This window comes from Pelophylax lessonae, assembly GCF_965119305.1.
Source record: "Pelophylax lessonae genome assembly, chromosome: 7".
NCBI lineage: Eukaryota > Metazoa > Chordata > Amphibia > Anura > Ranidae > Pelophylax > Pelophylax lessonae.
The window spans coordinates 292,357,476-292,372,965 of record NC_138774.1 but is presented as its reverse complement, the minus strand read 5'-3'; the positions used below and the strand labels follow the sequence as shown (position 1 = coordinate 292,372,965).

Here is a 15,490-nt window from a genome sequence, read left to right as displayed (position 1 = left end):
TGTTTTGACAGACGACAAAAATTATATAGCGTGCACATCAGGATTTTGTCAGCCGAAAAGAGGGAGTCATCTGTCGAAAGCACCATACTAACAATCCGAAAATCGACAGATCGGTCATCGGACGAATTTTCCCTACAGTTTTTCTTATCGTGTGTACGGGCCTTAAGAGTCAGGGGTCGGTCTTGGCTGTCTTCTTTAAACTACCCTTGGCCACGCACTCCCTGGTGCACTGGTGCATAATTTTATTCCAGCAAAACTCTGTGTGAAAAATGTAAAACTTGTCCTGGAGAGCAAGTAGTTAATATGGATGATCAGCTGATCTGTGGGTGTCAGTGGAATCGAACTTGATTCTACATCAGCTGCTTTATTATTATGTGTGCATGCTTGTAACATTTTGTTTATGATTTTTTTGGGTGCTTTGTGTTTTTGTGTCATATATTCTTTCTTTTGCCTTCCTTCTCCTTCCTCTTCCTTACTGCTTCTTCCTCTTCCACCCCCCTCTTCCTTTTTCCTCCTTCTTCCTCATGCCGTCTTCTTCCTCATGTTGCCTCCTTCCTTCTTCTTACTCCTTCTTCCGCTTCCTTCCTCCCTTCCTTCTTCCGCTTCCTTCCTCCCTTCCTTCTTCCGCTTCCTTCCTCCCTTCCTTCTTCTGCTTCCTTCCTCCCTTCCTTCTTCCGCTTCCTCCCTCCCTTCCTTCTTCCGCTTCCTCCCTCCCTTCCTTCTTCCGCTTCCTTCCTCCCTCCCTTCCTTCCTTCCTTCTTTTCCCTCCTTTCTTCCTTTTCCCTCCTTCCTTTCTCCTCCTTTCCTTCCTTTCTTTCCCCTCCTCATTCCCCCTCCTTCCTTTCTTTCTCCTCCTCATTCCGTCTTCTCCTTCTTCCTCCTTCTCCTCCTTCTTCCTTTTTCTTATTCCTTCTCCTTTTTCCAATTTCCTTCTTTCTCCTGCCACCGCTGCCTTCTTCTTCCTCCTCCGTCTTCTGCCTTCTTCCTTCTATCCTTCCTTTTTCCATTTTCCTTCTTCCTCCTCCTTACTCCTTCTTCCGCTTCCTTCCTTCCTCCCTCCCTCCCCTTCCTTCCTCCCTCCCCTCCCCTTCCTTCCTTCCTCCCTCCCTCCCCTTCCTTCCTTCCTTCCTCCCTTCCTCCCCTCCCCTTCCTTCCTCCCTCCCTCCCTCCCTCCCTCCCCTTCCTTCCTTCCTCCCTCCCCTTCCTTCCTTCCTCCCTCCCTCCCTCCCCTCCCCTCCCTCCCTCCCTCCCTCCCTCCCTCCCTCCCTCCCTCCCTCCCTCCCTCCCTCCCTCCCTCCTCTCCCCTTCCTCCCTCCCTCCCTCCCTCCCCTCCCCTTCCTCCTCCTCCTCTTCCTTCCTTCCTTCCTTCCTCCCTCCTCCTCTTCCTTCTCCCCCTCCTTCTTCTTCTTCCTTCCTTCCTTCCTTCCTCCCTCCTCCTTCCTTTCTTTCTCCTCCTCCTTCTTCCTCCTCCTTTTTCCATTTTCCTTCTTTCTCCTGCCGCCGCTTTCTTCTTCTTCCTCCTTTCCTACTCCTGCCTTCTTCCTTCCATCCTTCCTCCCTTTATCCTTCTCCTCCTCCTCCTTCTTCCCCCTCCTCCTTCCTACTTCTTCCTCCTCCTTCCTCCTGACGCCTTTTTCCTCCTCCTTTCTTACTCCTCCTTCCTTTCTCTTCCTCTGCCTTTTGTCTTTTTCTCCTTTTTTCTTCTTTTGGGATTTGTGATGTGATGAATAGGACAAGCAACGTTCTACTTATTACGGAAACATGCAAGGATGTTTACTCTGTGCGGTTGTCATGCAAGATCGAATTATTCCATGCAGTTAGTCCGTTACCATAGATATCTGAGATTTCTTAAACAGCCGGCCCAGACAAGTATTACAAACAGGAGAAATGTGCAGATCTAATCTCGCACATCATTCTACAACCATGAATCAAATGAAATCTAATCTGGAACTTGTTGTGTCTGATTGCTGCACTTTATTAATTTCCTATGTGATGACCATTAGTCGGTTCTCATGGTATGGCCTCATTCTGTGAGAATGGAGTGCTTTCCAGCCATGCCGCTGATTAGAATTCTTCAGTGTAATTAAACCTTTAAGTGAAGTGGTCTCTGCGCGTTTGGAAAGTTCAGGATATCTAGACCCAAGAACAAAAATGTGATCTATTGCAGCTTACAAGTCCTTTGATGTGGTGGCTGCATTATTTTTACTTATTTATTTTTCGTTTTTCTTCTGGTGATCTGCAAAGAAAACTCTTGCTGTCCTTTTTGTTACAATAGAACTTACCTTTCCAGTGCCAACAAAAGTACATCAGAATTATTTCACTTTAAATCTTAAGTGACTTTTCGCACTGGACCCCAGTACAGATAAAAGAAAAAGAAAGTAGAGATTATGGACGCTGAGGAATGGATGGCCACATGTAGAGGTACCCGAGAGAGGTTTGACGCAGCCTGGTCCCAGTGGCGTCAGTACGCCCCAAATTCGTTCCCTGTGTCCTCCAGTCTCGATGTGGCCCTCTTGGCGCTGGCTGATTCCGCGGGTTCTGCAAGCCTCACACAACTCTACAATTTAGCCTTGTTCCTGTTTTCCTTATATTTGCTCTCGGAGCCGGGCGTGGGCACACCTTTGCGGTGAGCTGATTCCCCTACATGGTTGGCAGGGACACCCTACCCCCCCCCCCTTTTTTTTTATTCCTTAGTTTTGTTTTTGTGCCATATTTATTTACCTATTTAATACCTTTTTTTCTCTAGCGCTCATCGACAGACGTAGTCCTCGGTGATACACCACCTTCGGGTTATGTTACCTCCGCAGGAGCAGGACTAGACAGGAAATTAAAAAGCTCTGGCCACACCCTAGGGGCAGTCCCAGAGGGTATATCCTCTCTCTCTCTGCCTCAGCAAATCAGTTATTTTCTGTCTAGTTAGGAGTAAGGACCTAGATACCTTGCTGGGATCTTAGGTCCTGGCAAGAATTTTTTTCTAAAAGGATTTTTAGACAGCTTTTTTTCTCCAGTGTTCCTGTGAGATCTTCAAGCAAGAAAGCTGAACTGGGCGACGGGCTGGATGTCGAGATCCGGTGGTCACCCCAGTTCAGCCTACGAGCGCGTGCAGGCCATAGCTCCGCGCTGGGTCGGCCGCGACAAAGTCCCATTAAAAGGACTGAACCCGCGAGTTAAACGTCTCGCTGAAACGCCAAAGACCATGAGTCACGGCGTCCATATCGGTCGACAGCCCTCCCGCTCCGGTGGAGAGGGGTACTGTCAGGAGTTGGTGCCCGCCTGGTTCCGGTATGGTGAGTAGTATGTTCCCCCTTTTTCCCTGACGGGTTTTGTGGTGAACGCGGGCCCCTCTCTGTATGGTAAGAAAGAGTTCTTTCTATCCTATAACATGTCACAAATCCTCCTACTTTGAGTGTGATTTTATGTGTGCAAAAAGCCAGGAGGCTTGGTTTGGGAGCTAACAATCTATTGTATACATGATTTAAAGATGTAATCTGTGGCATTCTGGGAATCTTATGGGTTAAGTATAAGCTACCTACCAGTCAGAAGCCATGGACATGTAGACTGCCTTCCAAATCAGATCTCCAGCTATTAGCAGGCCTCCCGAACAGCCATGCGGTCCGCCAGGGCCGGTACCGCCAACCACGCCATATCCCCATGCAGAGAGAGTGTTGTGTGCCTGCAGCACACCGCTAGTCAGCACAGGCCGCCGCCATTTTTTTTGCTGGATCGCACGAGCCGCCATTTTGGCGTAGCCTCGTGTCTCCAGCATGGGGGCGGCCATGTTTGAGGTGATTCTACACCTCGTGGAGCTTGGGGGAGGCGCCGGAAGGCGTGCAGAGGGGCGGAGCCGCCTCCCTTCTTCCTGGGCAGCCAGCCAAAAGACTTCCTGTTTGTCTAAGACAGCGCTGTAAGCTGTTGCAGTTTAACTCTGAACATCAAGTGGTGAGCCTGGGGGTCTATCTCTCTCTCTCTCGATCGATAGGGATCCCTAGCAGGTAACACTAAGGGGTTTTTTTGTGGCACTGAGGGTCAAAAAAAAAAAAAAAAAAAAAAAGTTTTTTCTTTACTTTTGAATTATATCATCCAGGAAGTAACTGGAGTTATTATGGACCCTGCCACACATATTCCCCCACCTGTTTCCCTCGAGGGGGCCTCGGGACCCGCCGGTGCACATATATAGAGTATAGAGTCATTTACAGCAATTTTGGAGTCTATGGTGGCTCGGGTGGAGGCGGCCTGTCAGGGACGGGGGTCAAGGAAGCGACCCCCGCCTACCCCTATACTATCTGACACCTCTGACTCTGATTCAGAGATGGTCACTGCAGTTGCAGGTTCCTCTGCAAGGGCTGTTATCCCAGGTAAAGCCCCCTCAGACAGTGAGGAGGACGCTTCTTCTCCTGCTATAATTCAGGAAGAAGCATTGGTGGACGCACTAGTTGTGGCAGTGCAAGAAACCTTAAAACTTGAGGCTTTACCGGCAGAGGTAACTGAAACAGAAAGGCCTTTTGGGACTAATAAGCCCATCAAGACGGCGAAGGCTTTTCCTGTACCTAAATGTTTTGGTAATCAGATTAAAGGAGAATGGGAGCATTCTAAACGTACCTTTACTATTTCCAAGCGTATTGCTAGACGCTATCCGTTTGAGGAATCCATCATTAAGAAATGGACGGTACCACCAGTCGTGGATCCGCCTATTTCCAGGCTGAATAAAGCCACGGTTATTCCAGTGGAGGACACTTCGTCCTTTAAGGATCCGGTGGATCGAAAGATAGAAGCGGAGTCCCGCACTATCTTTTCTCTGATAGGGTCAGCATTTAGACCAGTAATTGTTATTGGTCTAGTTTCCCAGACACTTACGGAATGGGCGAAAATGGTACGCCAAGATCTTAGGGGAAAAGATATTCCCCAGGAGACATCTGATTTGATAGAACAGATCATACAAGGGCTACGGTTTATCTGTGACGCAGCCTTGGACACTACTCCCTTGTTAGGGCATGCATCTAAGTTAGCAGTGATCCTCAGACGTGTGCTGTGGTTAAAATGCTGGTCAGCTGACCTAGGTTCCAAAAAGACCTTGACCAATCTCCCTTTTCAGGGGAATCGTCTATTTGGAGCCAACCTAGATGAAATCATTAAGGATGCCACCGGGGGCAAGAGTACTTTTTTGCCACAGGCTGCAAAAGTTAAGGGACCTCGCAACAAGCGAGGACCTTTCTTTACCGCCCATAAAGGGCGCCCGGCTGGTACTCCCGGGAAAGGCAAGACTCCTCCAGGAGGGTTCAAGAAGGGATGGTCGGACAAGCAGAGGACCAACCCAGCCAAACCCGAAGTAAAGGAGTACACAGCCTGAAGGTGCGCCCCCACCCGATTTCAGGGTGGGGGGACGTTTTCACCGGTATTCAGGACATTAGATCGAGCATCTACCACTACTACCGGTGCGATTCTTCCCTTCCAACATTTAAGTACAGGAAGCGGTAGTTACCGTTCCCTGTATAGATCTTTTCCTTTACCATTTCCTAAGATTAGTCCCGATACCTCACAGGAATCGGATCTGATTGACCAGATAGGCCAAGTAGCCTCTAGTCGGGTGACTTCGGTCCCTGAGGTTCAACCAGAAAAGATCACCTTTCCTGATAACTATCAGGTATCTGATAAATGTGTGGGAACAGAAAACGACCAGACTTTCTCGGATGGTCGGGGCCAGATAGCTCTAGGGACGCCTGGTTCAGATCCTATCAGCGCCAGTGGTCCTAGAAATTCTAGGCTGGCCTCTTCAAGCCGGCCTGGCCGACTTGGACATGTTAGTCGCAGACGTTCCGTGGGAACTTCGTCTCAGGGAGTGTCTGTAGTCTCTAGGACCTATTTACCTTCGTGCTTTACAGTCGCTGGTTTTAATGGCCTGGCCATTGAGACCCAAGTACTGAAGGACAGAGGTTTGTCTACTTCAGTCATTCCTACCCTTATTAAAGCAAGGAAAGCGACTTCCAGCAAAGTCTATTATCACACATGGAAGACTTACATTGCGTGGTGCGAATCTTTAGGATTTCCTCCACGTACCTATTCGGTGTCTCGAATATTGGCCTTTTTGCAACAAGGGGTTGAGCAGAAGCTAGCCTTGAGCACCATCAAGGGTCAAGTTTCAGCATTAGCAATCTTCTTTCAGAAACCTTTAGCTACCAAATCCTTGGTGCGGAATTTCATCCAGGGGGTGCGGCACCTGGCTCCTCCAGTCCGCGCGCCCTTACCGCCCTGGGATCTTAATTTGGTTTTGTCGGTTCTACAGAAACCTCCCTTTGAAAACATCAGGGAGATTCCCTTGCTTACTTTATCCCAGAAGGTGGCCTTCTTGGTGGCTATTACTTCTGCTCGCAGGGTGTCAGAACTGGCTGCATTATCATGCCAGTCCCCATACCTAGTGATTCATAGGGATAAGGTAGTACTTCATCCTAAGCCATCTTTTCTTCCTAAGGTGGTTTCAGATTTTCATCTGAATGAAGATATTGTACTACCTTCCTTGTGTCCTCAGCCCAAGCATCATCGGGAACATGCGTTGCATTCCTTGGATGTGGTTCGGGCAATCAGGGTATACCTGAAAGCTACGGAATCATTCCGTAAGACGGATTCACTTTTTGTGATCACGGATGGCCCCAGAAAGGGTTTGCCTGCATCTGCCGCGACCATTGCCAAATGGATTAGACAAACGGTGGTACAGGCTTATTCTATTAAGGGTCAGAGTCCTCCGTTCCCTGTTAGGGCGCACTCCACTCGAGCGCTCAGTACTTCCTGGGCTTTTCGCCATCAGGCGTCAGTGGTCCAGGTATGTAAGGCGGCCACCTGGTCGTCGGTACATACCTTTACTAAATTCTATAAAATTGATGTGACGGCATCGGCGGATGCCTCATTTGGCCGCAAGGTTTTGCAGGCCGCAATTTGAGGAGACCGGTGGTCTACCTCGAGGGTTTTTTTCTGTTTGAAAATTGTTTTGTTGAGTCTCATCATTAAGGATGAGCATTGTAAACTTCTAGTTGGCACCGGTTGGGCCTTCTAGATTGGGATTTGATTTCCATTTTCCCACCCCTCAGTTGTGATACTGCTCTGGGACGTCCCGAAGGTGGTGTATCACCGAGGACTACGTCTGTCGATGAGCGCTAGAGAAAAATGGATTTTTGTAAAATCTTACCGTAAAATCCTTTTCTCTTAGCTCATCGACAGACGTAGTCCCCGCCCCTCTGTTTTGGAGTTGGGTTGGGTTAAATTCTCTAAGCACTGCTTTTTCACATAACTGATTTGCTGAGGCAGAGAGAGAGAGGATATACCCTCTGGGACTGCCCCTAGGGTGTGGCCAGAGCTTTTTAATTTCCTGTCTAGTCCTGCTCCTGCGGAGGTAACATAACCCGAAGGTGGTGTATCACCGAGGACTACGTCTGTCGATGAGCTAAGAGAAAAGGATTTTACGGTAAGATTTTACAAAAATCCATTTTTTTTTTTTTATGCCCTACACTGTGGCTCCCCCTGTTGAGGTGGACCTAGATGGCCATGCTGTTTTGTTTGGTGACGCGGTCTCTCTCTCTCTCTCTCTCTCTACTCGCCTCGGAGTGGGAGAGGTGGGTCAACTGGGGCCGAATGCCTGGACCTGGGAGGGCCCAGTCTCCGTTTTGGTATAAGCCGGCCTTGACTCCACTCCGGGGACCCCGTACCATTCAGTTGATTTCTTGGTATGCACAATTATTGTGGATTGTCTAGTTATTGTTTCGCTCCATTGGCCTGTTTGTACTGTGTTGGGTCTTCTTTTTCTTTTGTTTATGTACTGCATTGTTTGTTACTGCAATTTTTTTTTTCTCAATAAAAATTGATTATACAAAAAAGAGAAAAAAAAGTATCTGGAACGCACCCGGAAACGTGTAAAAAAACGCACATGCAGAACGGATCTGGGGGGACGTTTTTGTGGTGTGAACTAGTCCTTACACAGCATTCTATATGCTTGGATTTCACATCCAAAAAACATAATAAATAAAAATGATTGCAGCAAATAATTTATCGCGCCTGAAAAACTAATACTAAGGAATGTTGCACTATGGATTGGTTATTGTTTTTCCTCTTAGCCTCTAGCTATGTCTCCTCGCACATGAGCATTTTATAGCCAATTGGATAATATTACATAGGTGACAAATGGCCTAACCGAGTCGGTTGGATTGTCACAGGAGATGTATTTCTAGTTTCCGGGATACAGTAATAGAAATGTTTTCTTTACAAAATGATAGCCAAACTTTATCAAATCAAAGCTCTCAAGAGATCCATTATTCTTACTTTTCGAAGTCCAATGTCTAAAGTGTAATTCCGCTTTTGTTGAGAAAAAAAAAAGAAATTCCCCTCCGGGTGATCTCTGTACGTTGCAGGGATGGCAACAAACTTTGTAGCAGATTCCTACTATGTGTGGCTCTAAAGCCAAACTTTCTAAATAAAGGGCCAGTTTAACGTCCTTCAGACTCTAGAGGGGCCGGACTGTGGCTATTGGGAGTGGAAAATGTCCCAGCATCAGTGAGATTAAAAATGTCCCATCTTTGGGGTCAGTTAGAAAAAGTTTGACCCATCATTGGTGTCATTGGGAGAAATTGTGCCCCATTATTGGAGTCATTGGGCCCCATTGTTGGTGTCACTGGGAGGAATTGTGCCACATCATTGGCGTCATTGGGAGAAAATGGTCTAGATCGGGGGAGAAGGGCCTTAGTCAGGGAGGTGACCAAGAACCCGATGGTCACTCTGACAGAGCTCCAGCATTTCTCTGTGGAGAGAGGAGAAACTTCCAGAAGAGCAACCATCTCTGCAGCACTCCACCAATCAGGCCTGTATGGTAGAATGGCCAGACAGAAGCCACTCCTCAGTAAAACGCACATGACAGCCCGCCTGGAGTTTGCCAAAAGACTCCTGAAGGACTCTGACCATGAGAAACAAAATTCTCTGGTCTAATGAAACGAAGATTTAACTTTTCGGCCTGAATGGCAAGCGTCATGTCTGGAAGAAACCAGGCACCGTTCATCACCTGACCAATACCATCCCTACAGTGAAGCATGGTGGAGGCAGCATTATGTTGTGGGGATGTTTTTCAGCACCAGGAACTGGGAGACTAGTCAGGATGGAGGGAAAGATGAATGCAGCAATGTACAGAGACATCCTTGATGAAAACCTGCTCCAGAGCGCTCTGGACTTTAGACTTCATCTTCCAACAGGGCAACGACCCTAAGCACACAGCCAAGATAAAGGAGTGGCTATGGGACAACTCTGTGAATGTCCTTGAGTGGCCCCACCAGAGCCCAGACTTGAACCCGATTGAACATCTCTGGAGAGATCTGAAAATGGCTGTGCACCGACGCTCCCCATCCAACCTGATGGAGCTTGAGAGGTCCTGCAAAGAAGAATGGGAGAAACTGCCCAAAAATAGGAGTGCCAAGCTTGTAGCATCATACTCAAAAAGACTGGAGGCTGTAATTGGTGCCAAAGGAGCTTCACCAAAGTATTGAGCAAAGGGTGTGAATACTTATGTGCATGGGATTTTTTTTGTTTTTTATTTTTAATAAATTTGCAAAGATTTCAAACAAACTTCTCTCACGTTGTCATTATGGGGGATTGTTTGTAGTATTTTGAGGAAAATAATGAATTTAATCCATTTTGGAATAAAGCTGTAACATAACAAAATGTGGAAAAAGTGCTGTGAATACTTTCCAGATGCGCTGTATGCTATATTATTTTTGTTCATATGCTTTTTTTTTCCTGCAAAAATGGAGTTAAATTATAGCTTTCTTTATATTTTCTCCTCCACAGCATGCACTGCGTTTGTTAGCCTTTGGACAGATTTACAAGGTATTGCAAATGGACCCCCTGCCATCAAATAAACCCTTCCAAAAATATTCCTGGTCAAGCACAGACAGGGAAGGTAAGAAATGTACTTATTTTTCTAAATGATTACTGTTCTCTACACCGTGTGTATGTGATAACCCAGCGCTCCCTGGTTATCAACAAATCCTATACTCAATGAATGTCAATGAGACAGTTAATATAAATGGTGTGAGGTGGCTGCAAACAAATTGTATTCCCACAACTTCTAAATAACAAAAATGTTGCGCCTACCCCTACTTTTCCAAGTTTTGAATAATAATACCAATGAATGCAAATCTAGTGCAATGCCACTATATTGCCAAAAGTATTGGGACGCCTGCCTTTACACACACATGAACTTTAATGGCATCCCAGTCTTAGTCCGTAGGGTTCAATATTGAGTTGGCCCACCCTTTGCAGCTATAACAGCTTCAACTCTTCTGTGAAGGCCGTCCACAAGGTTTAGGAGTGTCTATGGGAAAGTTTGACCATTCTTCCAGAAGCGCATTTGGGAGGTCAGGCACTGATGTTGATGAGAAGGTCTGGCTCACAGTCTCCACTCGAATTCAACCCAAAGGTGTTCTATCGGGTTGAGGTCAGGACTCTGTGCAGGCCAGTCAAGTTCCTGCACCCCAAACTCGCTCTTCCATGTCTTTATGGACCTACCTTGCTCTGCGCAGTTATGTTGGAACAGGAAAGAGCCGTCCCAAAACTCATCCCACTAAGGAGCATGAAATTTTCCAAAATGTCTTGGTATGCTGACACCTTAAGAGTTCCCTTCACTGGAATGAACAGGCCGAGCCAAACCCCTGCAAAAGGACCCCACACCATAATCCTCCCTCCACTAAATGATTTGGAGGGGTAACCCTAATACTTTTGGCAATATAGTGTGGATGAACGAGTTTGGGGTGAAGGGTTATGACTGGCCTGCACACAGTACTGACCTCAATGCAATAGAACACCTTTGGGATGAATTAGAGCAGAGACTGCGAGCCAGGACTTCTCTCCAATATCAGTGCCTGACCTCACCAATACGCTTCTGGAAGAATGGTCAAACATTCCCATAGACACTCCTAAGCCTTGTGGACGGCCTTCTCAGAAGAGTTGAAGCTGTTATAGCTGCAAAGGGTGGGCCAACTCAATATTGAACCCTACGGACTAAGACTGGGATGCCATTAAAGTTCATGTGTGTGTAAAGGCAGGCGTCCCAATACTTTTGGCAATATACTGTATATTGGCATTGCACTAGATTTGCATTCATTGGTATTGTTTATTATTTGGAAAAGTAGGGGTAGTGTAAGTGCTATTTACAATAAACACGTGATCTCCAAAACTCTATGATAATAAATAATTATAGTGCCTATGTTCATAAATCTCAACATAAGACATAAACCAAAAAAAAAGTCGTCATAAATCTTCTTTCAATACAATAAGTAATAATTCTTCCTCACAAATGATTAAAGGAGAAGTACAGCCAAAGCTCAATTGGTTGTACTGCTTCTATGGATCCCAGGAGTGCCATTCATTCTGCACTCCTGTGATCCGTTTTCAGCAGACAGCGGGCTGACGTCACAGAGCCGGTCCAGGCTCTGGAAGGGTCGTGACCCACTCACATGCCTGGACAGAAACCCTGAGCCTACCAATGATTAAAGGAGAAGTACAGCCCAAGCTCAATTGATTGTACTGCTCCTGTTGGTCACAGGAGTGCTGTTCATTCTGCACTCCTGTGACCCTGGGCAGGCACCCTGAGCCTGCTGCTCCCACCCCCTCCACAGCCCAGCGCTCCAGTGAGCGAGGGGGGGGGGGGTAGTCAGAGCAGACAGCAGTGACTGATAGTCAGCAGCTCTCTGCTCATGGAGCTGTGAGAACTGAGCGATCAGTGGTATTCAGTTGCTCGGTTCTCAGTGTTAGAGTTGGCGGGGACAGAATCGGCATCGGGGCCGATGTACCTATCTGTGTTCCTGTACGGCAGGTCCTGGGCTCCTGAGTAACCAGAAATAGATCAGCTAACCTCTGCCAGGGACATCCTGAGCCACATTAGGGCTCCATTCACACCTGAGCATATCGTTTCTTTGGAGGTTTCCTCGGGCGTTTCCTTGGACGTTTGTTTGGGCGTTTCCTTGGGTGTTCCTTGGGCGTTTCCTTGGACGTTTCCTTGGGTGCTCCTTGGGTGTTTGTTTGGGCGTTCTTTGGATGTTTCTTTGGGCGTTCTTTGGATGTTTCTTTGGACGTTTCCTTGGGTTCTCCTTGGGCGTTTCCTTGGGTGCTCCTTCGGCGTTTGTTTGGGCTTTCTTTGGATGTTTCTTTGGATGTTTCCTTGGGTGCTCCTTGGGCGTTTGTTTGGGCGTTCTTTGGATGTTTCTTTGGACGTTTCCTTGGGTGCTCCTTGGGCGTTTCCTTGGGTGCTCCTTGGGCGTTTCCTTGGGTGCTCCTTGGGCGTTTGTTTGGGCTTTCTTTGGATGTTTCTTTGGACGTTTCCTTGGGTGCTCCTTGGGCGTTTCTTTGGACGTTTCCTTGGGCGTTTTTTCAGGTGCTTTTTCGGGCATTTTTTGCAGGTGTTTGGAAGCAGGCGTTGGCATCTCACAAAAACACCTACAATCTGCCAAAAAAAGAAGCTCATGTACTTTTTTTTGAGCTTCAGGCGTTTTGCTTCAGGCGTTTTGCTTCAGGCGTTAGAACGCTCATATGTGAACAGGGGCCATTGGAATGAATGGGATTTTGCTTGTTGGGCGTTTTGAGACTTCAGAGATGAGCGTTTTACAAGCTGAAAAACACTAAGATGTGAACAGGGCCTTAAAGCGGAGTTCCGGGCACAGATGTCATTTTTTAATGAACATACCCCCGGGACAGTCAGGGCTAGCACATTCCACAATGGCTAGCCTCTGATCTGTCCCGGGTCGCACTTACCTTTTAGAAGAAATACTCACTTATAAAATTTCTTCCACAGCGTTTCCATCTCTCTTGTGGGCAGCTGAAGCCGGCGCGGTCCTCTTCTGCGTCTTCTTCCGCGTCTTCTTGTCCCAGAATGCGCCGCACCGGCCCCTCTCGTCACTTCCGGCGCGGCGCCGCATTCCTAAACAGCTTCCGGAAGTGACGAGCGGGGCCGGTGCCGTCGCATTGATTCCTGGGAGCGATGACGTTCAGCTCCCAGGAATCATCGCAGCGCAGGAAGTGACGGGGTGAGCCGCGGCTCCGAGGGAGGAAGTACCCTGAGGTGAGTATTTACGATCGTCAATTACAAGGTGAGTTTTTTAAAAAAAAAAAATCTAACTATCCAATTCCTTTTAAGGTTAGGCTGAACTAGCGGACGGGCACAAAAAAAAAATATCGTTTTTGTGCCCGGAACTCCGCTTTAAACAAATTTTATTCTGCTTGGAGATAGCGAGCTGTCAGCGCGATACGGACGTTTAAAGGAACGCTCTTTCTTTTTTGTGAAAGTCGCAAGCTGTGGTACAGATGCTTGTCTGCAGAGATCTATCCACAGATTTAAAGGGGCGTACACCTGTTACTTGGAGAAATGTATACACTCAATTACTTTTCTTTGAATATTTTTTTTTATAGTTTGTTACATTTTTCTTGTCAAAAATAAAAAATCAACTTCCATCAGATTTTTTCCAAGTGTTTCTATAGCTAAGAATATATGTCCTGTACATTTCTGTAAGGAAATTTTCATTATATTATAATTATATAAATGGTGATGTAAGCATTGATCTATCTTAAACGTATCTTTTTTTTTTTTTTTTTGAGGCAGTGCGATAACATTATAAAATAACCCCAAAAATCTATTCATGAAAAACCCGTGTTGAGCGCTGCATCACACACCTAATGAGGTGATAACTTTCTTCCCTTTTTAACTCTTTTCAGGATTAAAGCGGCCATACGATGACGGTTCTTGCGACGACAAGGACCCAAATAAGAAAATGAGGTGTAATTTGCGCAAAAGTAAGTATTCAATTTTCACCTGTAATTGGATTTTTCGATTTGCTAATTTAAGTCTCAGTACTGAATGTCTGCACAAGAACAAACGTTCATCAAAAGGAAGCTATAAAAATATTGTTACATTTAAGAAAAGAATATTTAAGTCTGCCAATACCCTATTTCCCTGAAAATAACCCCTACCCCGAAAATAAGATGTAGCGTGGTTGTCAGGGATGGCTGCAATATAAGCCCTACCCCGAAAATAAGACCTAGCGTGATTTTCAGGTATTTTCGCAATATAAGCCCTAGCAAAATCCTTGTAAAAACATGTAATCCGTTTTGTAAAAAGATTATAAAATTATATAATAAGTAGTGTCTCTCCTTTTGTAATTTTATTGTGGAAAATACCTTATTTACAGTGCGGCTGGACGCTCACGTGACCCACCGGAGATCTTCTTCTCTCCTCCCCGGGGTGACGTCAGTGGCCCTTCCCTCTGCAGTGCTTGGAGTGGGGCTGACATCAGTGGCGTTCTCAGCCCCTCCCTCTGCAGTGTTCGGAGAGGGAAAGTAGAGCTCTGGAGGGTCACGTGAGCGCCCAGCAGCGCTGTAAAGAAGGTATATTTCACAATAAAGTCACAAAAGGAAACACACTGCACGTTATATAATCTTTTTACAAAATCGATTACATAATTTTATAATGACTTTATCCAAGGTTTATTTTTGGGATTACAGAATGTCATAATGCTGACTCCTGAGCTGACAGGGGGAGAGAAGACAGGGGACACAAGAACTTTTTTTTGTAACATTTTGTTTTATTCCAGGTTTTTTTTTAGAACATAGAGATGGCTAAAGGACACAGCACAAGCACTGGGCTGTCTATCATGCTTTAAAGCAGGGGACTTCAGGAACTACAATTCCCATCATGCCCAGCCATGTCTGTGAATGTCAGAGTTTCACAATGCCTCATGGGATGTGTAGTTCCGCAACCGCTGGAGGGCCGTAGTTTGAGGATCCCTGGTTTAGCTACTCAACGACTGCCCACCGCAGATTTACTGCGACAGGCAGCCGCTCCTGGGCAAACCGAAGTAGTACTACGTCCCTCACTCAGGAGACTCTAGAGGACGAGCGCGCGCCGCCAGCGTCACCTGGGGAGCCAGTGCATGTGACTGGCGGCTCCGATGGCCGCCGGCCACTCGCGATCTCCCGCAGCTGAGAGAGAAGGACGGACGGCTGATGTAACACAGCCGTCCGTCATTCTCCCTGAAGTGATCACAGAGGCTATATGATCCTGCTATATAGGATCGCATGTCTCTGTGATGACTTCACAAACCACGCCCCCTGACAGTTAGAATCAGGCTCCTAGGGACACATTTAACCCCTTGATCACCCATACTGTTAACCCCTTCCCTGCCAGTGTCATTTTTACAGTAACAGTGCATATTTTTAGCACTGATTACTGTAGTGATGTCACTGGTATCCCCAAAAGTGTCAGGGGTCCGATTTGTCCGCCGCAATGTCGCAGTCCCGCAAAAAAAAAACGCAGATCGCCGCTATTACTAGTAAAAAAAAAAAACAATAAAAATGACATAAATCTTTCCCGTAGTTAGTAAACGCAATAACTTTTGAGCAAACCAATCAAAATACGCTTACTGCGATTTTTTTTTTTTTTTTTACCAAAATATGCAGCAGAAAACAAATTGGC

At 46.6% G+C, this 15,490-nt stretch overlaps 1 protein-coding gene across 3 annotated transcripts in view; it reads left to right on the top strand.

Annotated features, from left to right (window-relative positions):
- STRBP (spermatid perinuclear RNA binding protein) overlaps window positions 1-15,490 on the top strand; it is a 250,689-nt gene that overhangs the window by 181,790 nt on the left and 53,409 nt on the right. For all 3 annotated transcript variants that reach the window (XM_082263345.1, XM_082263344.1, XM_082263343.1), the window contains exons 11-12: window positions 9,817-9,928; window positions 13,735-13,812. In XM_082263345.1, coding sequence (XP_082119471.1) covers window positions 9,817-9,928; window positions 13,735-13,812 — 190 coding nt within the window. The remainder of the gene's footprint in view (window positions 1-9,816; window positions 9,929-13,734; window positions 13,813-15,490) is intronic.